The 23,985-nt window shown below is 48.6% G+C and overlaps 3 protein-coding genes across 4 annotated transcripts; 2 read left to right on the top strand and 1 right to left on the bottom strand.

Annotated features, from left to right (window-relative positions):
• Positions 1-995: 995 nt before the first annotated feature.
• On the bottom strand, positions 996-2,621 carry LOC134049688 (small integral membrane protein 3-like). Its single transcript, XM_062502276.1, has one exon. The coding sequence runs from the start codon at positions 1,939-1,941 to the stop codon at positions 1,639-1,641; it is 303 nt and encodes a 100-aa protein (XP_062358260.1). The 5' UTR covers positions 1,942-2,621; the 3' UTR covers positions 996-1,638.
• Positions 2,622-2,729: 108 nt separating this feature from the next.
• On the top strand, positions 2,730-14,903 carry DCTN4 (dynactin subunit 4). 2 transcript variants are annotated; one of them, XM_062502110.1, is made up of 14 exons: positions 2,730-2,877; positions 4,144-4,214; positions 4,647-4,825; positions 5,741-5,784; positions 6,532-6,639; positions 7,195-7,215; positions 8,146-8,219; positions 8,562-8,674; positions 9,961-10,070; positions 11,061-11,134; positions 11,486-11,540; positions 12,012-12,119; positions 12,522-12,619; positions 12,769-14,903. In XM_062502110.1, the coding sequence occupies exons 1-14, from the start codon at positions 2,743-2,745 to the stop codon at positions 12,980-12,982; spliced, it is 1,404 nt and encodes a 467-aa protein (XP_062358094.1). In that variant the 5' UTR covers positions 2,730-2,742; the 3' UTR covers positions 12,983-14,903. The 2 variants fall into 2 exon arrangements, with proteins under 2 accessions (XP_062358094.1, XP_062358093.1); XM_062502109.1 differs by lacking the exon at positions 7,195-7,215.
• Positions 14,904-15,163: 260 nt separating this feature from the next.
• On the top strand, positions 15,164-22,355 carry RBM22 (RNA binding motif protein 22). Its single transcript, XM_062502228.1, has 11 exons — positions 15,164-15,225; positions 15,964-16,017; positions 16,954-16,983; positions 17,995-18,127; positions 18,387-18,487; positions 18,651-18,823; positions 19,354-19,554; positions 20,042-20,206; positions 20,640-20,728; positions 21,242-21,373; positions 22,053-22,355. The coding sequence occupies exons 1-11, from the start codon at positions 15,172-15,174 to the stop codon at positions 22,181-22,183; spliced, it is 1,263 nt and encodes a 420-aa protein (XP_062358212.1). The 5' UTR covers positions 15,164-15,171; the 3' UTR covers positions 22,184-22,355.
• Positions 22,356-23,985: the final 1,630 nt, after the last annotated feature.

Below are 23,985 nucleotides of genomic sequence, written 5' to 3'. Positions count from 1 at the left end.
ACGGGGCAGCAGCATGTGCCCAGGGTTTATGCAACGTGATACCCGAGCCGGGATTAAACCCGCAAGGTGGAGGGAGAGATACCGGGGGGCAAGAGGGAAAGAGGTGACGGCGGATGGAGAGGGGCCAGGGAGGCAGAGGGGACGAGGGGCAGAGGTGTTGCAGGGGAGAGGTGCCCCATCCTGTGCAGGCCACCCAGTCACGGTGACATGTGCCCCCCAAGTGGGGTGTTTGCACCCGAGGAGCAGGGTCCAAACCCCCCATCAGCAGCCTCGGGGAGGCTGGGCTGGGGTTCGGTGCGTGCCCCCCCAGTGGCTGCTCAGGCTGGGCTGGGCAAGGTTAATCCCACTCCTCTCCTTTGGGCCCGGTAAATAAAGGTGCTGCTAGAGGCAGCAGTGGAGGAGAATCCCTCCTGCCAGGGGCTGTTCTGCAGCTCCTATGCTGTTGGCTCCATGGGGACCCTGCTGGGGTCAATGGCAGGACACTGCTGTCCCTTAGCCCTTGGTGTCCCCAGGGACAGGAGTTTCCAAGGTCCTGTTTGCTTAACCAAGGAATGTGAACATTTACCTTGGTGTAAATTCTCCAAAATGCCCCGACAGGATTATTCAAGAGGTGAATAAAGTGGCTGGAGAGGAGCTGGGGTGTTGTGGTTTTGGGGGGAGGCCTGCCTTGGGTGGAAGAGAGTATGGGGTTGCACTGTGACAGACCAGTGGAATTGAAAAGGACTGTTTTCCCTGCCCCCCAGTTTCCCACCACCGGAACAGTCACCCACATATAGCTACAGTGATATGTAAATAGCATGGTGGTGTGCCTTCCAAGTGTCCCTGATCACTGTCATGAGCAGGGAGATCTGAGTCACTCCTGAACTCAGTTTCCCTAAAACCAAAATAAGGGAGCCGATTTAAGCAATTCCCACCAACACCTCCATTGTGTATCCCCCCATAACACAGGGCAGTGCAAGAGCAAACAGAGGGAGCTCTCACCAGCAGCAGTGGGGAATGCAGCCAGCATGCACACAGGAGGGCTGGCAGAACTGCACACAATCCTCTGCCCCACAAGACCCAGAGGAACCAGGAGCCCTGCAGGATTTTCCTACCATTGCTGCAGATGATGGACTGAGGAGAAGCCGGTGCCGGCTGCACGTCTGCTGTGCAGCCAGCTCTGTCACGGATGCTTTTAGCCAAGCACTAAACGCACAACCAGAAGCCCCATCCATCTTGCTTTGACTCTTTTGTCCCCAAACACCTTGACAGCTGGGACTCCAAAGAAGATATAACTTGGTCAGGCATTTCCACTCCTTGCTGCTTGCCTGGGAGGACACAGTGTCACCGGTGAAGGCGAGAGCAGCCTGCCTCCCTCATGGAAGTGAGATATTTCCAGCTGAGACATGTCCACAAAGTCACACCTCTCCCCACTGCTGCCCATGCTGTCATTTCCCTCTTTGTCCCCATGAGGTCGGTGGGCAAAATGAGCAGTGGGTAGCCAGTGAGAGCCACGTACAGCAGCAGGTCTGGGTGCTGGCCCACCCCAGCTCCTGCCCACGCTCCAGCTCTCAGAGTGCCCCGTGGAGGTCCGTGGCACAGGGTCCCATGGCTGTAGCCCCCAGCCCAGCGAGCTGGCCGTCCCCCACTGCCCATGGCTCAGACGATGCCGTTGCGTGTCGGGTGCGTTCGTACTCGGTAGATGATGACAGCAGTGGCTGGGCACAGCACCAGCGCCGTCATGATGAGGATGGTGGCCAGGATGATCAGGACGATGACCCAGATATCCAGGATGTGCTTGGGGAGGTCGGTAGGATTCGTGAGGTGAGGGAGGTCCATCCTGCAAGGGCAAGGCAGAAGGGTGGTGGGGCAGCCCCCTCCAACCCTCTCATAGCCAGAGTCCCCCCCAGTCCTCTGCTGCTCTCTCCGGGGACACCCCTGTGCCCAGGTTCTTGCTTTCATCTTGGGCTCCTTCGAGAGCCTTTGCTAAAGGCTCCTTCAATTGCCTGCAGGATTTACAGGATGCTTTGAAGACACAGGATAAAACCCGAGGGGAAAAGTTCCCTATTAATGGCTACTGTTTGTTACAGGAACTGATAAAGGAAAGCCACAACCGAGTGTCCCGCTGGTCGCTCACCACTCTGTCATCCCGTGGGGAAACGGTGGGGTCAGGTCAGCAAGGAGCACCCCCGGTTTTGGGGAGCCTCGTGTGTCCCCCCCACCCGCACCTCGTGCTGAGTCACCGAGTTATCCATCAGCTGAAGGGGACGGAGGGGCCGGGGACCCCTCCACGGGGACCGCGGCTGTGCCCCCGTCCTGCTCCGGCACCTCGGGGGTGCGGGACACAACTGCCGTGGGGGAGAGGCGGCAGCTGCCCTTGCCCTGTCTGTGCCCTGTGTTTTTCTCTCCCTTCTCAGAGCAGGACAGGGATTTAGGACAAGGGCTCGGGGTGACAGAATAAGATGCAACTGCTTCCCACTGCCAGAGGGAGTGACAGATGGGACATTGGGAAGAAATCCCTCGCTGTGAGGGTGGTGAGGCACTGGCACAGAGCACCTGGGCTCCCCCAGAGCTCCAGGATGCACAGAAAGCGTCCGTGCCCATGGCAGGGGTGGCACCGGGTGGCACCGGCTGCGACTGAAACTCCGTCCCGACGCCCGTCATGCCCCACAGGGTCACGTGGTCAGCCCGGCGCGGTGACGTCAGACGGCGTCGGCGCGCTTACGTCAGGCGGCGGCGCGGCGGAGCCCGCCCGCTCGCAAGATGGCGTCGCTGCTGCAGTCGGAGCGGGTGCTGTACCTGGTGCGCGGCGAGAAGGAGCTGCGGGCGCCGCTGCCGCAGCTGTACTTCTGCCGCTACTGCAGCGAGCTCCGCTCGCTCGAGTGCGTCTCGCACGAGGTAACGGCGGTGCGGCCGCGCCGCAGCTGCAAAGCGGGCGGGACCGGGCGTGGCGGTGCTGTCTCTGCGCGCAGCGATTGGGTCGTTCTCCCGCCTTTCACTCTCTTTTCTCCCGCCTCTCCCTCTCTTTCTGCTTTCCTATTGGTTATTTGCGCGGAAGCCGGGTGGGCGCAGCGCGGCACGGAGCGCGGGGATTGGTTGGGGGTGACTGCTGGGGTGCTGTTGCGGGTTGGATTGGCTGTGCGCGGCTGTCCGTCGGCGGGGCTCGGAATTTGATTGGCTGAGGCGAGCGCAGAGGGGCGGCTTTTCCTCATGGTGGACGTCCCCCCTCGAGCGGTCCCGGCCGGTGGAGCGGGGACCCGAAAACCTCGGTGGGGCCCGACCGGGCCCGCGGAGACCTCTCACCCCTCGGTGGGAGCCGATCCTTGAGTCTAGAGCCCCCGGGCATATCGGGCCCGGCCGTGGAGGGGCAGGGAGACCCCCCAGACACACCCCCCTCCCTGTTACAGGCAGGCTACGATGATTTCATGGGGGGAAGGTTAGCTTAATAAATTATTATATGAAAATTGCTGAGATTGGTTTTGTGGAAGCCTGGTTGAAATAAATAATTGTGATCGATTTGGAAAGCCTTGAAAGAATGACTGTGCAGCCCAGATAACAGATGGGGCATGTTTAAGGAAATGTTAAGGGCTCTGAAGAGTGGATTTGTGACATGGCTGTATCCGTCATGAATTCACTGTGGTGTGAGCAGTGCAGTCATTGTGCGTGGCCACGCTTAAGAATCAGTTTGAATTCCTGTTCAAGAAGAGGCCCCCAGTCTTGCTGGTGTTGTTTTAATTGATAAAATTCTCTGGGACAGCAGAGAGTTATAAAGCATCGTGAAATGTGCACGTATCTGACCAGTGTAAGCGCGAGGACATTATGAATTTGTTTGTAACAAGAAAATAAAATATTAAAACTGTGGTTCCCGCTGAAGGTGAGATTCTGGTAATTGCTAGAGGTCAACACTCAGTGGATCTTTTCAAATTTCCAAGGTGGAGTAGCTTAATCCATTCTGATTTAAGAAACCTTGTAATTTATATTATTGAAGATCAGAATCTTGCTGAGATGGGCTGATGTTTTGCATACCAAAAAGAGTGTTAAGCCATCCCTGGCTTTAGCAGGGTGGTGCAAGACACAAATCCTTGTTGGATCACGTTTCATTTTCGAGCTTTTTGGACAAATGTGTGCCAGGTAAGGTGTGTGATGTGACTGTATCTTCTCTAGGTGGACTCTCACTACTGCCCCAGCTGCCTGGAAAACATGCCTTCCGCTGAAGCCAAGTTGAAAAAGAACAGGTGAAATTGTTGTGGATTTTTTTTTGTTTTGTTTTGTTTTTTTTTTTATCATGGGTCCTTATTTCAGACTGTCCCTTCCTGTGTTTGTCTGAAACTTCAAAAATCACATGTCTGGTTGTTATGTTTGAATCTGTTTTGGACAATAGTTGTAATTCCATAATGTATCATGTGCTGTTGATGACTCTTGGAGGGTTTTTTTAATATGTCCTGGGCTCATAATACTGAGGTTTTTTGTATCACCATATGTTTCTCACTGCTGCTGCTCTTATGCTGTCTGTGAATCCCTCAGGTTGCTGTGACAGCTCTGCTGCCCTTTATCCCTAGTGCTGTTGCCTGGGAGTTCATGATGTGTAGGTTTAATGCTGCTGTGGTGGTTGGGAGCATTTCTCTCAGCCTGGGACCCTTCTCAGAGCCCAGCCTTGTTGTTTGCAGGTGTGCCAACTGCTTTGACTGCCCCTGCTGCATGCACACCCTCTCCACACGGGCCACGAGCATCCCAGCGCCGCTGCCCGACGACCCGGCCAAGACCACCATGAAGAAAGCCTATTACCTGGCCTGTGGCTTCTGCCGCTGGACTTCCCGGGACGTTGGCATGGCAGACAAATCTGTCGGTAAGGCACAGTTAAAAGACAGGAAACTGAGTTACAGCACAAGCCCAGTTTGTGTTTTGAAGGTAACAGATAATCCAGTGAGTTCCTGACTGTACTAGAGACTTATTATCTGTCTAGGCTTGGAGTTGTAGTTGGATATTCACAGGAAAACTCTTTGTTGGTGGACACTCCTCTGAAGAGCTGAGCTGAGGTAGAGGAATATGTGACCCATTTCCCTGCCTGTGTTACCTGACTAGTGAGAAAACTGTCAAAGTGTTTTAGTCAGTACACTCTCCCCACAGCTGAGATCTTGTTTGTGTGCTTTCATGGTCTTTGAAGCCGCTCAGTCTGACAGCATAAACATGTAATTTATTTTCCATCAATTTTGTTCACTTAGACTTATAGTAGAGTAGCTAGTCAGTGTTTGAGCTTGGCTTTTCTCTTCACAAGAGCACTAGAACAAAGCTTTCATCTATTTTTATGCTATGTGAAATGTAGAGAAAATATCTGTCAGGCTCCAGAAATGGGGTTGACTAGGTAGCCTAAGCAGATCCTCTGACTTCCAGTATCGATGTGACTGTAAATGGAGCTGAGGATGCAGAGACAGCAGCAGCCAGTAATAAGAGACACACATATAAACACGTGTACCTGCTGCTGAAGTGACTCCTGGGTGCTGTCCTGCATATCTCTCAGGCAACACTTGTTTAAAAAACAATATAAAAGCTGTCAGAACTTCTTCATTCCAGCGCTGCCTGTGCAAGTCTTTCAGAGGTGTGTATTTGTAGAGACATGAACTTAATTGCAATGGTGGGTGTAGCAAAACCAGGGAATAGCATATTTTATAAATAACACCAAGATAGTAGAGTGTTGGGTGTGATTTCCTTGTGGTGTCTGGAAATCTCCTGTGGACTTTGCTTTTTCTCTTCTCTTGTGCAGCGAGTGGTGGCTGGCAGGAGCCGGAGAATCCTCACACGCAGAGGGTAAGTGAGCAGGAAAGCTGTGCTTGGGCTGAAATGCATCGGCCAGAAAGAACTGTTGGAGTGTCAGGCCCTCTCAATCACTTTTTCTGCGTCTATATAGTCCTTCAGATAGCAGTTCGCTCCTAATCTGCACCTTGACTGAATTCAATGGAGGGAAGGCCTCTTGGAGGCTCCCCTGAGGACATTGCAGTATAAAATCTCCTTCTGAGAAGAAGCTCAGTTGAAACCAGCCTAGCTAATGGTGCTGTTAAGGTGAATGTGCTGCGTATGTATGTGAAAAAAAAGCTGTTTTCCAATCAAAAGTGTGTCTAGGATCTGGAAAGCAGAACTGCACCTTTAACACCCTTCCTTGTTACCATTGGGGCTCCACTCTAAATGTGACCATGCTCAGGGAGGGGAGAAAAGATGCTAAAGATGCTGTTTGCTCTGCCAATCCGAATCACTCAGATTCAGATCTTGGCCACGGGATGTTACGCCATGCAGTCATGGCAAATTTGTGAACAAAGTCTCAGTTGCTGAATTGCAGAGTGTGAATTGGATGCTGGCCTCTAACACACATCATTGCCAAGGGAGGGTCAGTTTGTCACCCACAGTGTGGGTTAAGACATGTTAAGGCTTCTTGAAGTACATCCTGCACAATACAGCTGGTACTAGGAACAGAGTGAAACAAGTAGCAGGAGCCCCAGCTAGTTCAAAGCAAATGCTGCAGCTGGGTGACAGCGCTCCCTCTTCTTTTCTCTGCTGCAGATTAACAAACTGGTGGAGTACTACCAGCAGCTGGCTCAGAAGGAGAAGATTGAGCGGGATAGGAAGAAGCTGGTGCGACGCCGCAACTACGTTCCACTGGCCTTCTCGGTGAGCTGGTTGTGCCATCCTCTCAGAGCAGGAAAAGTGATCCACAGCAGCCTCAGCCTGGAGAATGACACAGCTGATGGCACGATAAGGCTGCCCAAGAAAAGGAGGCTTTCTTTAGGGATGAATACTTTTGCACTCGTTACTGTGCACTGCATTGCCTCTGTCTCTGATAGTCCTCCCCAGCAGTACCAGAAGGGTTTATACTCGCCATGCTGAGGAGTATGTTCTCCAGCAGTGAAGTGCAGTGTAACTGCAGCCACAATGCCAGTGGCAGCTTTCTCAGGACAGTTCTTGCCACAGCTCAGTGACAGATAGATCAGCATAGTCTGACACTTGTCCGCATGAAATCTCTACTGAAATGAACCTTAAGAGTTGGTTGTGGCTTGAATGACTTGTATATTGTACCTGGCAGGTAAATGCTGACTTTGTTTAGCTGGGTGACTGCATATGCTTGCTACTTCAATGAATTGTGCTTGCTCTGTGCCCTTGCTTGTGTCTTATGGCTGCATTTTTTGTCTCCGTTGCTACCTGCTGCTATTTGGGGGCTCTCCGCAGCAACACACTATACATGTAGTGGTAAGTCTTTTCACAGTTTCTGCTGGTGTTGAAGCTCTCATGGTACCAACTGAAGGGGAGTAACAGATCCTACACCCTGGCTCAGGGCCTGTGGCTTAGGTGTGCCTAAAAGGAGCACAGGTGAAGCCTAAGTCTTCAGAGGGTAACATTTGTTACAAAAAATATTTTGTGTTAGTTTAGAAAGGGGGCGGTATCTTTGAGTAAGTAATGTACACCTGACAAGCAGTCCTTCCCAAGACTTGGCTGAGACACAGCTGTCTGCTTGGCCAAGGCAAGTGCCACTAGCATGAATCACCTCATCCTTGAAAAATCACCAGACTAGGCTGATGCTCACGTTTCTCATTTGGTGAGAATTCAGGTTTTCAGCCCTGGCCAGAAGGAAGATACCTGCCTCCAAGCACCCTGGGTACAGCTCAGCTGTAGAAAGCTGAGGAGTAGCTCAGCTATTTCTGGTGAGAGAGACTTGGTAGGTAAGGAGGCTTGTAGGAGATTGAACCTTCCAGCTGCTTCAGGTGATGCTACAGAGCCTTTCAGATGGATGCATAAGCACATCAACCCACTTTTTTTGGCAGCTGAGCTCTCCTTCTACACTACTTGACATGGAGTTGCTCTGAAGAGACTATCCAGGGAAAATGTGTCAGGAGTGCAGGCTGGTGGTTTGATGGTTTGAGGAAGGAGCAAAAAGCTTTGTAAGCAGTAGCCGCACTCATCTGTCTTTCCCCATCTGCAGTGCAGTGGGAATTGCTTTCTCTTTGCCTAGAGTTGAAGCAGAAAAATGTATGTTAGGAAGCATTGAGTACCTTTTCCTTTGTGCTTTCCTTTGCTTGTACCCCCATGCTTGTCATGCAGCTCAAAGGATGAGTTTGCAGCAGGTGTTTTTGTCCCATCAGGAAGCAGACCTGAGGGTGACAGTTCCTTTTTTCCTTGTAGGACAAATATGGCCTTGGAACGAGGCTTCAGCGCCAGAGGCCCGGAGCTCCCATCAGTGCCCTCGCTGGACTCTCGTGAGTCTCAGGGTTGGGGTTACTTTTTGGGGGGAGGATTGGAGGTGTAGGTGAGAGAGGAGTAAAGCAAGAAAGATGCTAGACAACTAGCAGATTGCAGTGAGAGGAGATTTCTCCTTTCGAGGACTGGGGAGGTGTCAGATCCTCAGGCATCTCTCAGCAGCAGCTCCAGATGTTTTGCTTTCTCCCAAGAGGAACAAGTGAGTGCTCACACCCTTGTTGCACTTACTGTTGTGCAGTCTCAGCTCTCGATGCCTTCTGTGCTATCATGCAGTCAGAGCTGTTGCTGCCAGAGCGCACGTGCCCTATTTAGTGAGTGAGTTGCCCCTTATTTTGCTTTAGGCTGAAAGAAGGAGAAGACCAGAAGGAGATCAAGATTGAGCCAGCTGATGCAGTGGAAGAAGTGGAGCCTCTTCCTGAGGATTACTACACAAGAGCAATCAATCTGACAGAAGGTAAAACCTTAGTATTTTGTCACTGTTTTGGCCTTACATTTTGTAACATGGGCATTGCCTACAAGCTTGTGACATTCCTCGTGACCCGAGTTTCTGGACATGTTTATGTGGGATTGAAATACTGGGAGATAGGTAAGGACTTCTTAAATGGTGACTTTGAATGCAGCCTCGGTTTCATGTTGTACATGAAAAGCTCAGAGCCAGAAGGGCCTGAAGGGTTGTTTAATTTTCTAGCTGGCCTTAATTTCTGTGTGTGTGAAGCATCAACTTGTGGATGGAGAAAACAGCTGATGTCCTTTTTCAAATACTAGCAGGAAATAAGGAAATAGCAGCTGCTGGGGAGCCGGAACCGAAAGGAGGCTGTTGAGTAACAATTGCACATTGCTTTGACATCAGCTTGGAACAGCCTGTGTACATTTGCCAGGTCTTTAGCTGACTCATAAATTTAACCCACAAATACTGTAAATCGATCAGTAAGACTTGGTGTGAACAGGATAAAGCAGCAGGTAGAGGAGTGATGTGAGCTTCCAGCTGAGGTGGCTCCAAGTGGAACGGGTGTTTGTTGTTCTGCAGGCCTACAAAGTCTGCCACTATCAATGAATTCCTGAAAGTTGTATGGGAAGGGGTAGATCTTCTTGGACTCCTTTTCTTATGAGGCTATTGGCATTGTGAGTTTGATGCTGGTGAAGAAGACAACTTTGCTGGTTCCCCAGAGTGAGGGAAAGGCTGCCAGGTGGCTCACTTGTCTCTTAGGCACTGGAACAGTGAGGAGCCTGCTTTTTGAGAGAAACCCATGGGAGGTTTTGACTGCTGGGGGTTTCTTTCTTTGGGAACTGTTTTCTCTTGTTCTGCGTGTGAGTCTGGGTCATGCAAACTCCTTGCTAAGAAGTTGTGTATTGTACTAATGCAGCACCCAGCTGTGAGGGTGACCAAGCTGTGAAACTCATTTGCTGTGGTGAGGGAAGGAACGATGTTCTTGATGGTTACAAAACTCTTGTTTCCATCCCAGCTCAGCTTTGAAGACAGACGTGGGTCTCTTGTTTCTCCTAGGCTAGCACTGACGTTGCTCTCACATTATTGTGCCCAGTCAGGGCAGCCCTTGAATCAGCTTTTTCCTTTCTAAGTATTTCTCAAAATGTGATAGTTGCCAGTGGTTTCTGAATTACAGGGTGCATGTGGAATTAGGTGTCTTAGAGATGTTGTGGGTGTGAGTTGCATATGTAGAATGCAGCTGGAGTTTCAGTTCCTGAGACGTTTCTTTGTGTTGCTTTCTGTTGTGCTGCCAGTGACGACTCTGCGCCAGCGCCTGCTGCAGCCTGACTTCCAGCCCATCTGTGCTTCCCAGCTCTACCCACGTCACAAGCACCTCCTGATCAAACGCTCCCTGCGCTGCCGGGTAGGGAATTCAATCCAGAGAAGTGCCTTTTGCAGGCTCTTAGCACTTGGGTGCTGGGAAATGGGCTGTGTGTTTCTCTTTGAAAAGAAAGGGCTCAGATGGTTCTGGTTGTTGAAAGTTGTCAGCCAAGTTAGTGGTAACAGCAATAATGGGGTGAGGGAGGCTGTCACATCTCTGGTGTGGTGACAGTTATGAAAGGGGGACAACACTGTCCAAGATGCATAAAGATACACAGGGGGTTTGTGCTAGTGCCCTGTCTTGCAAAGGAGTCAAAGAAAACTCGATACAGTTGAAATAAAAAGAAAATTTGCTGTTACTAAAGACAAGAGTCAACAAACAGAATATTGGAGAGTTGCTGTGCAGAATAGTGAAGATGTCACTAGATGAAAGCAGGACGAGGGTATTCCGGAGAAGCAAAGCAGAGATCTGGGAAGTGAAGACAGGCAAGAGTTAAATCCCAGTTCTGCAGCTGGCTTTCTCCACGACCTTTACTAACATGATTTGTTTTCTCAGTCATGCAAGGATATTTATTTATCTAGTTCCTAAAGTAATAGAGCAATATTCTTGTTAGTATTTAAGATGCAGAATGCTTTGCACATGCAGAAGATTTTCTCAGAAATAAGTAATGCCAGGCTGATCCTTTATTTGAAGAGTAGCCTATGAGGAGATTGGGACTTGTATCTGCATCAGTTTTTGAATGGATTCTGGAACATAGGTCAGAGGGCTTACCATTATTTGTGCTGCAGTCAGCATCCAAGTGTTTTCAAGACTGGTTCCAGGTCTTGTGTTTCTGAGGTTGTGCTGGTAGTGCTGGATATGACATTTTGGAGTATCAATAGCTGAACACACTGATGGCTACATGCATCTCAGGGAGCTTCTATGTGCTGTGCTGGATGGAGGCTGTAATGCCATGGCTGGTGACACGGCACTTGTGTCTCTGGTTCTTCAGTGTGTGACTTTTGGTGCTGACTTAAATATGTTTCTCTTTAGAAATGTGAACATAACCTGAGCAAGCCAGAATTCAATCCGACATCTATCAAATTCAAGATCCAGCTGGTTGCTGTGTAAGTAAGAAATGGGGACTGGGGACAACAACTCCCTGTTCATGCTGAGTTAATGCCTTCTATTTTAATTTCCTTTGACCTCCTGTGGGATTGTGTAATCTCTTAGGGTGGTGTAATCACTTTTTGATATATTTAGCTTATCAGTAATAGGTTTGCTTGCTGATCTACTAAAGATTTCAGGAGTTGGACAAAAACACTGCATGCTGTGCCAGCCCCAGACTGCAGTGGGTGTTTGTAGGTTTAGGGTTATACAGCAAAAGGACGCTTCCAATTTTTCATTTTAGGAAAGCTCTAATAGCTTTGCAGACAGCAACCCAGTCCCTCACAGTCATTTGCTCTGTTATTTTGTAGTAACTACATCCCTGAAGTGAGAATCATGTCTATTCCCAACCTGCGCTACATGAAGGTCAGTAGCTTTTGCAGAAATGTCTTAGGCTGAGACGTAGCCAGGAGCTGTGAATGTGGCATCTTTTTGGAAGGTGACATGGTGTGATGGTTATTCCGTGAGGGCTCCGCTCACTCTGTATAGAGGATGCAGGGTTGAAGGGAGTGGCCGCTGCGTGTCCTTGTCACTGCAGCAGTAGATTGCTGTGCAGTGGGACATCTGGCATCGCAAGCACCTGCCCATGTCTGAAGAAGAAAAGGTGTGGAATTGAGATCTCAGCTGGACTCCCAAAATAAGGCTTTCTCCTGTTAAGAGTTGTGCATGGCATTGGTGCCTTTCTTATGGATGGGGGGGTGGTTGCTGTCCATCCATTGAGAGGATGAGATGCAATTTTGGAATGGGTTGATCAGTTTGGAGGAGATGGAGGTGCTTATGGTAACAGTTAATTCTAGCACAATTGCTTCTTGAACTGTGATTCCTGAATCTCCCCAGGAGAGCCAAGTCCTTCTGACTTTGACTAATCCTGTGGAGAATGTCACACATGTCACATTGCTGGAGTGTGAGGAGGGAGACCCTGATGACATCAACAGCACTGCCAAGGTATTGATTGCACCCTCGTACTGTGTAAGCCCAAGCCTCTTCCCGCATTTACCACTCCCATTTGAGGTAAATCACAGGCCACACTTCTCGTGTGTCCTTCAACCTCTGCCAGCTGGGCTGCATTTCCCTCTTTGGAGCTTCAGTTACTGTCACCAATGTAAGCGGCAGCTCACAAAGTGTTTTGAAATTGTGCCTGTTCATTGATATCCAAAATGCAAGAGAGAAATGTATTATTTCACTGTCAGGATGGTATTTGGGTGGTCTGGAGCAGAAAAAGCTTGGGATGAATCACTTTTCTGTTAAGCCACAGGGAAGCAGACCTCAGAAGAGGAGAGCCTTCTGCTTGCATTGTAGTTAGTGATCAGTGCTGAAAGGCTTCTTTGTCTTTGTGCTCTGCTTCAGGTGGCAGTTCCTCCCAAGGAGCTTATTCTGGCCGGCAAAGATGCTGCAGCAGAATATGATGAGCTGGCAGAGCCTCAAGACTTCCAGGATGACCCGGAGTGAGTATCCTGTGAGGATTCTCTCCCTTAAATCTGGCTCTCCTCCTATCTCTTCAGTGTGATTTGAGTTCCTTTGAGAGCATTGTTCCTCTTGTAGCAATGCTTTGGGTACTTGGCTGACTCAGTGTTCCTATGTGTTCTGCTTGCAGTGTTATTGCCTTTAGAAAAGCCAATAAGGTGGGAGTTTTCATCAAGGTCACCCCACAGAAAGAAGACGGAGATGTGACCGTGAGTTTCAAGATGAAGCACGAGTTCAAAAACCTCACTGCTCCCATCCGGCCCAACGAGGAGGGCGACCACACCTCGGAGGTGATCTGGCTCACCCATCACGTGGAGCTCAGCCTCGGCCCTGTGCTCCCGTAGTGGCTCCCAGCACTGGCTCCCGACGGCTGGATGGATTGGCACCCTTAGAAAGCACCTGGTGAAAGGTTCTGCTGAGCTCCTTTGTGGTGTGTGGGTGTGCCACGGGCCCAGCCGGCTGCCGAGAGGGGGCTGAGGCTGCTGTGGTTTGTGCTGGTTTGTTCTCTCTCCCCTTGTTGTAGCGCCCACTAACCACCACTCCACTTCCCCTTACTGCCATAGGCTAGAGTAACTTGCAGCATGTGTTAGAGCACCGAGAAAGATCTCCTTCTGGGTTTGACTGAAATTGGCTTTACCGACTGATAATTGGGGCTGAGTGGGATTTATCAGCAGAAAAGAACCCATACTGGTTTTTTTTTTCCATGTTGGCCCACAAACCTGAGGTTCCTTACTCAGTGATGAAGAATTTCTCTTTCAGCCAGAGCAATGCCCTTCCCAAACAAACATTTTAAGGAGTGTCCCTGCCTTCTGCATTCTGGCAAGTTCCTGGCAGCAGCACGATCTTTTCTTTTGGTTTTCTGCTTCCTCGTAGGATACCTCAGCTGCAGGGGCTGGGCCGCAGAGCCCAACCCCTCTGGCATATGTAGCTTGCTTAGCTGAGGTGGCAGATGTGTTTTCACAAAGGAGTTGATCAGTTTGCCTTGTGACATAGTGTACTGTAGTGTTCATGGATCTGACTGGTAACCAAGCCTGCCATCAGCCCGCTGCATCTCAGCTGGATGTGGCAGCAGGATGTGCTTCCAGCTGGGAATTCATGTTCTGCTGCAGCTCTTGACTGAGGCAGGAATGTTGTGGAGAGGCAGGGATGCTCCAGAGAGGCTCCCTGGCAGACGTCAGCTGAATAAACGTTGAGTTGCCAGGGGTTGTAGCACTGAGGGTATGAAACCTGGAGCGTTAAGGTTAGTTTTTACAAATTGCAAAAATTACAAAATTACAAACTGTAATTACAAAACTGCAGTGGTGATTTGAGTTCATAATCTTTGTTTTTCCAGTTAGGGTGAGTGGGAGGGAGGTGTAAGGGTGTAAACTCATTATATGCTGACTGCACAGACTGTACCAGAAGGTCAGTTACCTGGGCTGTAATAATTTGGCTGCAGTCCAGGCTAAAATGGGTGATTAGGAGCTGTGTATCCAGGAGTCTGAATTACCAGTAAGTGCATGGCTCTTGCAAGCAGGTGAGATGGCTCGTCCTGTGGAGCATTCCCACTTCAGACCTTGACCTATGTTTCTGAGGGGCTTTGACATGCTGCTGTGCTGGGAAAGGCTTGAATACCAGCCAGCCACAGGCGTATCACTTCAGATGCTTGTACCATGGCTCTGCCAGCCTGGATCTGGGAATCGTCTGCATGGAGGGGCAGGATGAGGCCGCCTGCTCTCTGGGGGCATGGTGCAGCATCCCAGAACATCTCCCTTAGCACAAGGAACCTGCCGTGGTTCCGTGTGCTGGAGGGGCTCACACCTCACAGCCCTGGTCCTGCAGCGAGGCATCACGTTTACATTTCTGTGTGGGTGACACACAGATGTACAGCGTGAGTTTGAGACTTGTAGGTAGGAGTTAATGTGTAGTGCTTGTGCTTGCTGTGGCTTTCCCAGTCCAGATAGCAAAGGACTTGACCTCTGGCCACAAGTTCTCCTGTTCAGTAGCCAAAACGGCCTCTGCACTTGCAACACGACCACAGACTGACCTCCCAGGACCCAAGCCTTGAGCTGTGCCTGGGGTTTGGGTTTGCTGCAGGCAACATGACCTGCACGCTTCTCACCAGAACCAGAAGGTGCATTGGGCTATGGCGTTCTGAGCGCTCTGCTGAGCTGGGCGAGCTGTTCTGTCCCCTCCCTGCCTCTGTCCCCGGTCCCCGAAAGGCGCCTGTTGCCTTATGCTTGACGTCGTGTAGTGACCTTCAATAAAACACAAGTGGTTCTCGGATTCTTTTCGCTGGCTCTTATTGCAAAGCAATCATTCTTTAAAGAAAACGAAAAGCGGAGCGCTTTTCCGTCTTTTCCCAATGGTGTCGTCCCGGTGCTCCCCCCCTCTCGTTGCCCGTGGTCTCTCCCGTTGAGCTGTGCCTGGAGAGCCCCCTGCGGCCGTGGGGTTGTGACGTCACCGTTGCCGCATCCCGCGTTTTGGGGTCACGGCGCTGGCGGAAGTGACGTCACTTCCGACCGCCGCCTGCCGGCAGCGGAGCCGAGCCGCCATGTCCACATCGCTGGGCTCCAACACCTACAACCGGCAGAACTGGGAGGATGCGGTGAGCGGGGGCGGCCGCGAAGAGCCGGGACAGCCGGAAAGAGCGGGCTTGGTCTCGCGGGGCCCTGCTCTGCTGCGGGAGCGTGTTGGGCCGGAAGGCCCCGAGGCGCGGGGAGTGCGGGGGGCTCCACCCCTGGGCTGGGAGTTTCCCTGGGTCCTGCTGCCTTTCTTGGGGACCCGGCACCTGTCCTGGTGACCCCCCACGTGGGGCTCAGGACCCCGGGAGGGCTCTGTCGCGGTTCCCCGGTCCTCCTTACGGCGCAAAGTGAACGAGCTGCCCCAGCGCTCCTTCCCCCGCGCCGCGGTTCAGGGGCTGTAGCAGCTGGGAGCCGCTTCCGCCGCTGCGGGGGTTGAGCTCGGCTTCTCCTGTGTCCATGGCCGTGTCCCTTGGAGCTGAAGCCTCTCCCGAGTGGGCCCAGTGCTGACAGTCACCGCTGAGGGTTAACGGGGGCGGTGTCACCTCCTGCAGTCCAGGCACTGAGAAGTTCAGATCTCAAGAATACATCTTTTATTTCGTTATTCTAAGTTTTACTCCAAGCTACAATAACTACCACGTTATGATTGTGGAATAATTTGGGCCTGGATCGTGGCTTGCAGCTCTCCTGGTATCTCTGAATGCATTTACATCTTACAATCTGTCTGATGAGTTAAACTAGATAATTTTTCCAAGTGTGTCTTGAATGCTGTTGTGATGGTAGTGCTTGTTATAAGTTCTCGATTTTCTTCTTGATTGATTCAGGACTTCCCTATCCTGTGCCAGACATGTCTTGGAGAAAATCCCTATATTCGGATGGTATGTGCCTGTTGGACCCTGCAGTTCTTCCTTCTCTCTATGGTGGCCCTAGAACTGTGGGTTTGGGGACTAAAATAGGACTGGGTGCAGGAGGAGATGCTAAAGTGAATACACACTCCTCAACAGCTGGTTCTGCACAAGAGAATCTGGTCCCAGTCATTGCTGGTGTGTAATATAATGGTTAGGGGTGTGATTTAAGAATGGATCAGTCCAAAAGGAGAGGAAGATGAGACAGTCCGGTGTCTGGAGTGCAGGAAGTAGTAGAAAATGAAGTTTTAGTACTGGCAAACTCCATCATGGAGAAATGTGATCTGCTTAAATTCTACTTAGCACAATTTCTAAAATGTGAGGAACATGCACCTCAAAAGTTAAAGATGACTTATGAATGTAGTTTTAAGTTCCTGTTTGTTTTCCATGGTTTATTCTGTGCAGGGTGAGTCAATCCATGTTATGTTGCTTTTCTCTGCCTGACCTGGTTGCCTGTCTCCTACACTGACATTATCTCCTTCACGTTTGTGTTCCACAAAGCCTGCTGGGAGAGATTGGGCTGTTGTTATGAAACATAACCCTGATGCTACTATAGGGGATATTTCAAAACCTGTTTATTTCCATGATCTTATTTCCTGTATCTTCATCTTTCTTTAAAAAGAACTATTTATGCTCCTTTTCATTCTCACCTTTCATATATACAGGAGGTGGGACTGAAAGTACTCTGTTTTTAATGTAAGTTTCTAAACCAAAAGTGTATTGAGAGTATTTAGGATTTCTGTTTTTTATCCTGTTGACTTTCCAAGGTGTAAGCCAAATACACAGGGGTGAATGAGTCTAAATGCAGCATAATTATAAAAAAAACCTACTTTGTTATGACATCAGTTATATGTTTCATGTTTTATGTTGAATTGGTGGTATTTCATGTTTTCTTTTTTAATATTTCAGACCAAAGAAAAATATGGAAAAGAATGCAAGGTATGTTTTGAAGAAAAATATCAGAATAGGTGCAGATCTAGGAATAATATGTTTTAATTATTAAAAATCTGTCAGCTTCAGAAGAGTTCTTATCTGGGTTAACTTAAAATGCTTATGTAACTATATAAATTTTTAGGGTCAGTCTACTGTGCTTGTTAGACAAAGTCAGTTGGTCCTAAAATAGTAAAATTATTGAGCAAATTCTAAGTGTGTCTAAAAAAATCTTCATGTTTATCAGAATGAGGTTTTGCAAATACTGTTGTACTATATTTGAAGTTATTGCAGCACTTTAAGTGGTCCATGTTTTCTTCTGCACGTTTGTTGCTTTTACTGAGAAGTGCAGAATACCTGGAGTTTGGGTTTTACTGTGTATGCTCTTCATGTCTATTGGGTGATTTGTGTTGGCTGTCCAAGAAATAAGCCACAGTTATTTCCAAGAGCAAGAAATACTCAGTGTTGCCTGGATTGAGGGAAATTAAAGGAAGTTTTTGCCCTTTTATCACTTTTCATCTGAGGTAGAGAAAAGGTATAATTTGGAATCTGTACAGATTGAGATTATGTTATGTACTCAAGATGTACATGCAGAGGAAGCAAATGCATCATTCCATGAGATAAGAGGGAGCATCACTCTTCTGCACCAAAGCTCCCATAACCTCTCCCGTGTTTCTGCTGTGCTGGTGTCTGGTGTACCCATTGTTGTAATTCATCTCTAGAAGCTCCGCACTGACATCACCTGGAATCAAAGAGAATTTATGTATCTTTGAGTAGATCTGCACTTGGGTTATTGCAATAAATAAAAAGAACAGCAACAAAAAAACAACTTCTCTAAAACTTCCTCCTGTCTAGGTAAAGCACCAGTTAGATATTTCTTGAGCTCTGAGTCTTAGCTTTAGGACAAAGAAGTTGTATGTATGGTTTGAAGAGGCTAGATGAGTTTGGAGTTTGTTTCCATGCAAGAAGCAGAATGGTAGCTCTATGCAGAGTGAACCAAGTGCCACCTTTCTGTCCCAGATTTGTGCCAGGCCGTTCACGGTGTTCCGCTGGTGCCCTGGCGTGCGGATGCGCTTCAAGAAGACAGAAGTGTGCCAGACCTGCAGCAAGCTGAAGAACGTCTGTCAGACCTGCCTGCTCGACCTGGAATACGGTGTGTACCCAAAAACCTGATCCAGGACAAGGAGCTGCCCTCTGAAATGGGAGTTGGTGAAATCACTTTAAATGTGTGCGTGTTGCTGGCACTGGACAGAGAAAAATAGGTCTTGTGGTCATGTCTCTTCAGAGGTTCAAGGGCAGAATGGTTTCCCTGAGTAGCAGATGATTAACATCTGGTCGCTGCAGGTTGCAGAAATCGCTGTTTCTGCTTGTTCTTCATACGGATTGGTTAAAATTTTTTTGTTTCATTTCAGGTTTACCTATCCAAGTCCGGGATGCAGGACTCTCACTTAAGGATGAAATGCCTAAATCTGATGTCAATAAAGAATACTACACCCAGAACATGGAGCGGGAGGTAAGTTTAGCCAGCCATGATCATGCTTTTTGTGTGGCTGTGAGTGGGGAGGAAAGGGGAGAAATTACCTAGCTTCTCTTAAAACCACTTGCTTGGTGTGATTCTGTGTGTTGGTGTTCAGTGCTGATATATACATAATTATTTGTGTTCTACCTGCTTTTAGATAGCCAATTCTGATGGCACTAGACCAGTTGGTGCACTAGGAAAAGCTACTTCTACCAGTGACATGCTGCTGAAGCTGGCCCGAACCACTCCATACTACAAACGCAACCGTCCTCACATCTGTTCCTTCTGGGTAAAAGGAGAGTGCAAGAGAGGAGAGGAGTGTCCCTACAGGTACAGGCACAGCTCAAACAGTCCATCTGTTCACTATGGTCTGATGCAGCTTCCCTTGGAGATGCTGTAGTGGGCAGGAGACATTACAGTGATTTGGGTCAGGACAAAACTTGCGTCCAGTGCCAACAGATGAATCTCTGTGGTGGCAGGTTGGTTTGTGAGAAGCTGGCCACGTCCTTTGCCAAAGTAGTGACTGCAGCTGTCCTCTTGTGTAGTCAATTTTTCCCCTTTGTGGCATCAGTCCGCTCGAGCAGAGGTCTTTGTATTTGAACAAGAGGCTGTTTCAAACCCAGCTCTTGCGTTTTGTAGTGCTGAGTGTTGAGCTCTCAGAAGCGCCATTCATTCAGAACTTGACGCAGTCCTGGCTGCAGTTGAAGTTTTCAGGGCTTTGTTCCATTTTGGTGTGTTTATGTGGAAGGGTTAAGGATATAATTGACCTGAGGGCTTGGGAAACTGGCAGCTACAGTAATTTTAATCCATTCAGTCATCCCTTATCCCAGTTGCAAAATGCTTTGTTTGATCAACCTTAGACATGAGAAACCTACAGATCCAGATGATCCTCTGGCTGACCAGAACATCAAAGATCGTTACTATGGAATCAATGATCCTGTGGCTGACAAACTTCTGAAACGAGCATCAACAATGCCTCGTCTAGATCCTCCTGAAGACAAGACTATTACTACGCTGTATGTTGGAGGGCTTGGAGATACCATCACTGAATCAGATCTCAGGTGTGTTGGTGAATTTGTATTGCTCTTGCCTTTTTGTTTGACATATTGACAATGGCTCTTCAAGTGAGGAACAGAACTAAATCTGGGTTTCATTATTTTTTTTTTTTAATGGGGAACTGGTTGGTGGGTAAGTGCAGAGGAGTACCAGCTTGTTGGAGAACAAACAGATACATTTCAAATGCTTTGACTAAAATGTATCTCTTTACAGATTAGTCATCCCTTTGAGCTGTTTGGGATACGGTGTAACTTTTTACAAGGAAATACTGTATCTTTAGCTAGCTGCTGAGAGAAGCTGTTGCAGAGCTTTTATTGTTCCATAATTGCATGGAGGGCTAATTGTGATTAATTGATTGATTATTGATTTCTAATGATTAGTGTGAGCAGACAATGGATAAGAGAAAGTTTCTGAACATGCCTATTTCACCTGCCATATACCCTGTGACTAGGAGGAGTGGAGTATCATAATTTTTTTTTTTGTTCCATACAGAAATCACTTCTACCAGTTTGGGGAGATCCGGACAATAACAGTGGTGCAGAGGCAGCAATGTGCTTTCATCCAGTTTGCCACCAGACAGGCTGCAGAGGTGGCTGCTGAGAAATCCTTCAACAAACTCATTGTCAACGGCCGCAGACTCAATGTCAAATGGGGAAGGTAATTGTGGGGGGAGGAAGCCTGGAGGACCTACAAAGTTCTTATCTCAGTCTTCTTTACAGTCCAGATGAGCAGGATTGGGTATTATGCAGAAGTAGATATTTGTTTGCTAAATAGTTGGGGTCCTCTTGCATTTTGGTTTTCTTTTTACCAGTGGGATCTGGCTTGAAGATGACACAAGTAGCATAAGGGATTTCTTGGTTAAGGATTATGGATGAGTTCTAGTAGATTTCAGTAGATTTTCAGTAGATTTCAGTCCATGTCCTGTAAACACTGTTTGCAAACTTGGTACCATCTGTCTGATGTTCTGTGATTTTTCATCTTTGGGCTGAAGAAATTGATCTGGAATACATAATGTGAAGCCACTGTGGTGTAGATATCTCCTTATCCTGCTTTTCTTATCCTTGTTCTAAAACTTTTGTCTGTTTCTCAGGTCCCAGGCAGCAAGAGGAAAAGAAAAGGACAAAGAAGGCACGACAGAATCAGGGATAAAGCTGGAGCCAGTTCCAGGACTTCCTGGAGGTAAGGGAGTTGTACTCATCTCTGAAATACTTAATGCTGACCCACTTCTGTGAGTGAGGCTGCTGTTAAACTTCTGGGAGCAGTGACAGTTCAGGATGGTAGAGGCAGTGGTGAGCCCAGAGCAGTTGTAGGAGGTTTGCAGCAGATCCAGCTGGATGGGAGATGAGCTTTGTCTAGGAGCAAATCCTTGATGAAAAGAGAGTTCTTTATGTGATGAGTGAAAAGCTAAAGCTGAATTCAACTTACTTAGGTCAGAGATACTGGCAACACATGCTTTTCATGCTTTCTTAGTCCACTGAGTGTTGTGGGATGGACAAAACAAAGCTGGTTTCAGATGAAGGAAATTGGTGGCTGGGGTTTCAATGCAGTTCTGCTTCTCAGTCCAGTTCATACATGCAATAGTAGCAGCAGTTTCCCCTGTGAAAGCATGAGTTTTGCTCCATCTCTGAAGGCAGATACCTCTGGTTGTCTTGCCTGAGAGATTTTCCATAACCGCGTGTACTTTTTCTGCAGCCCTCCCCCCTCCTCCCGCTGCAGAAGAGGAGGCTTCTGCAAATTACTTCAATCTACCTCCAAGTGGCCCTTCAGCTGTGGTGAATATTGCCCTGCCACCTCCTCCTGGCATTGCTCCACCACCACCTCCAGGTACTTGTGTTTCCCTCTCAAGTGGGGGTGTGAAATTCAGTGTTAGATGGTCTCTTCCTCCTTGCCAGGCCATGCTGCACCACTGATGCATGCCCTGAGCTGATTTTCCTCATCCCTGATCACACAGTGTAAATGGATGATCTAAACTGAGCTGTCAGCAGAGTTTAATTAAGCTGAGCTGCCTGTTGTGGTTGGTATTTGCTTGCAAATTCCCAGGCATGTTGGAGATCCCTGTTACTGGTACTGAGACCTACTCAGTGCTTTTGCTGGCTGTCTAAATGCCACATTAACCTGAACTTCAAAGGGTAATTTTGCAGCTGGTTGAATGCCAGCATGTCCTTGACTCTCTATATATCTATCCAGAGACACTTTATATTTTAACTGAATTTTCGACTCTTGTAGATGTATTTGCTCTGCCCTGTGGTTGAGTAGAAAACATTTAGGTGGGTATTACAGACACTGCCTGATACCTTCACCAGCTTTTATTTGTAATGATATGTGTTGGGTATTGGCCCTGGTTGTACTGAAAAGAGGGGCAGGAGTTTGAGGAGATGGGAGATGTGCACATTTGTGAGGCACAGCTGTCAGCCAGCTGTGGTGTCAGTACTTTGAAACAGCAGTACATACACATCAGGTTTTCTGGTGCTTTGCCTGAAGCTGCCAACTTTTGTTTCTGCAGGTTTCGGACCACACATGTTCCACACCATGGGGCCCCCACCTCCGTTCATGAGAGCCCCAGGCCCCATCCACTACCCATCCCAGGATCCCCAGAGGATGGGTGCCCACGCAGGAAAGCACAGCAGCCCCTAGCATGTCCTGCCACCCTCATCCTTGAAGTAAATGTTATTTTCTAGTTACCATGGTAGCATCATATGTTGAGCTGTGGGTGAGCTAGAGACGCCCTATTTTGCTGCTTGCAGCCACAGGGCAAGCTCAGCTCCATGTCTCCAGTTATAATCGGGTTCTTGATATGTCCCAGGTCTTTCTATTAGTGTGGGGGGGGTGGGTAGGGGACAGACAGAAGGGCTCTCGGGGGTCTGTGGGTGTGGGGTACCAGAATTACAGTGCTATCTGTGTATCCCATTGGCACACTTTTGAAATAAACTTCTGGAAAAACAAAACCAAACCCTTTTCAAGCCCTTTTGATATCCTCAGTTGGAACATTATGGACTGTTAAAATGTAACCAGAGACTCTTCTCTGTCGGGTAACTAATGATGTATTATTCTAATGAGGTATTAAACAAGGACTGAATAAGAGTTGAAAAACAAATTCGTCAGACCTGCCAAACCCATGGCTTGGCCTCACTACACAGAATTTTCATCCCTCCTTTTATCTGACTTCTTGATTTAAAAAAAAGACAAGAAAACAAAGCCTTTTTAAGTGCATCACTTCTAATCCTGCACATCCTGGGCAAGACAAGTTCTGGGTCAGGTGAGCAGCCCCCTGGCAGTGTGGGCATGATGTGGAGTGACACGTCAGCAGTTGCTGATCTAGCCGGGTGACAGCCCCCTCAGCCCCAGAGTCTGGGCTTGTGCTGCCCAGCTGCAGGGCAGGGCAGAATGCATTTGCAACTGCTCTTGGGGAGATTTGGGGCTCTAAAGGCTGTGAAGTACCATCCCCTTAAACTGTGACATGGATCCCACTTCATCTTGCTTTGCTAAGATGTGAAACTTCTCTTTCTGTGCTCCAAGTGTAGTGGTGGCCTCACTGTGTCCTGCCTGTTGTCTGCAGCTGAGTGAGGTTATACATGTGGCTGGAGGATTTTAGGTTTATCTCCATATTAGCTTTCATGCAATGGGTCTGTGGATGTCTTCATAACAGGATGGGCCTGTTACGAAACTTCATTTGCTTGGTTTTTTTTAAAAGTACATAAAAATATTTTAATTTTTCAACACTGTCCTTTGACCCAGCTTCCTGGAGTGCAGTGTCTGAGGACTTGGTCTGATTCTTGTGTGAGTGCTGGCGCAGCCAAGATCCTACATGGGCAAGGACAGGCATGTCCGCTTTTAGTTTCATGTGCTGTCCTGTACAGTGCCACTGGATCCCATCATGGTGCCAGCCCTGCCAGGCTGTCAAAGCAGGTGTAGCACTTGTGGCACCATGGGCTGGCTTTCTCTGGAGAAAGAGCTGGGCTTTGGGTGTGAGTAATTAGTTCAGCTTATGTCAGGGGAGAGCTGTCCCAGGGTGGCGGTGGATGGGAGAGGGCTGTGGCATTTGCCACTGCACTGGCCCAGGGTGTCCATAGCCAGGACCTGTGAGTGCTGTGACAGATTTGGAATGCAGGTGGCTTCACATCATCCCAAATTTATTATTTCCAGCCAGTTGCCCAGGATGCCTAGGTTCTGCAGATGATGGACAAAGAGGAGGGAAATTGAATAGGGCAGCAGTTAAGCATCACAGATTTATTGTTTCTAAGGAGCAAACCACCTCTTTCCTTTTGCTTGCCCCCTCCTGCTTCTGTGGGAAACAAATTAATGAAAGCTTTCCACCTGAATGATACCCTGTGGGAGCAGAATCCTTGCATGGGGTTTGCCCTGCCCAGCGTTGCAGACTTCACAAATAGGCAGATGCTAGCTGCATTTTTACCACAACACTTACTTGCCCCATTTAA

This window comes from Cinclus cinclus, chromosome 14 (genome assembly GCF_963662255.1).
Source record: "Cinclus cinclus chromosome 14, bCinCin1.1, whole genome shotgun sequence".
NCBI lineage: Eukaryota > Metazoa > Chordata > Aves > Passeriformes > Cinclidae > Cinclus > Cinclus cinclus.
Note: the sequence above shows the minus strand (reverse complement) of the source record. Positions and strands in the feature narration are given on the sequence as shown.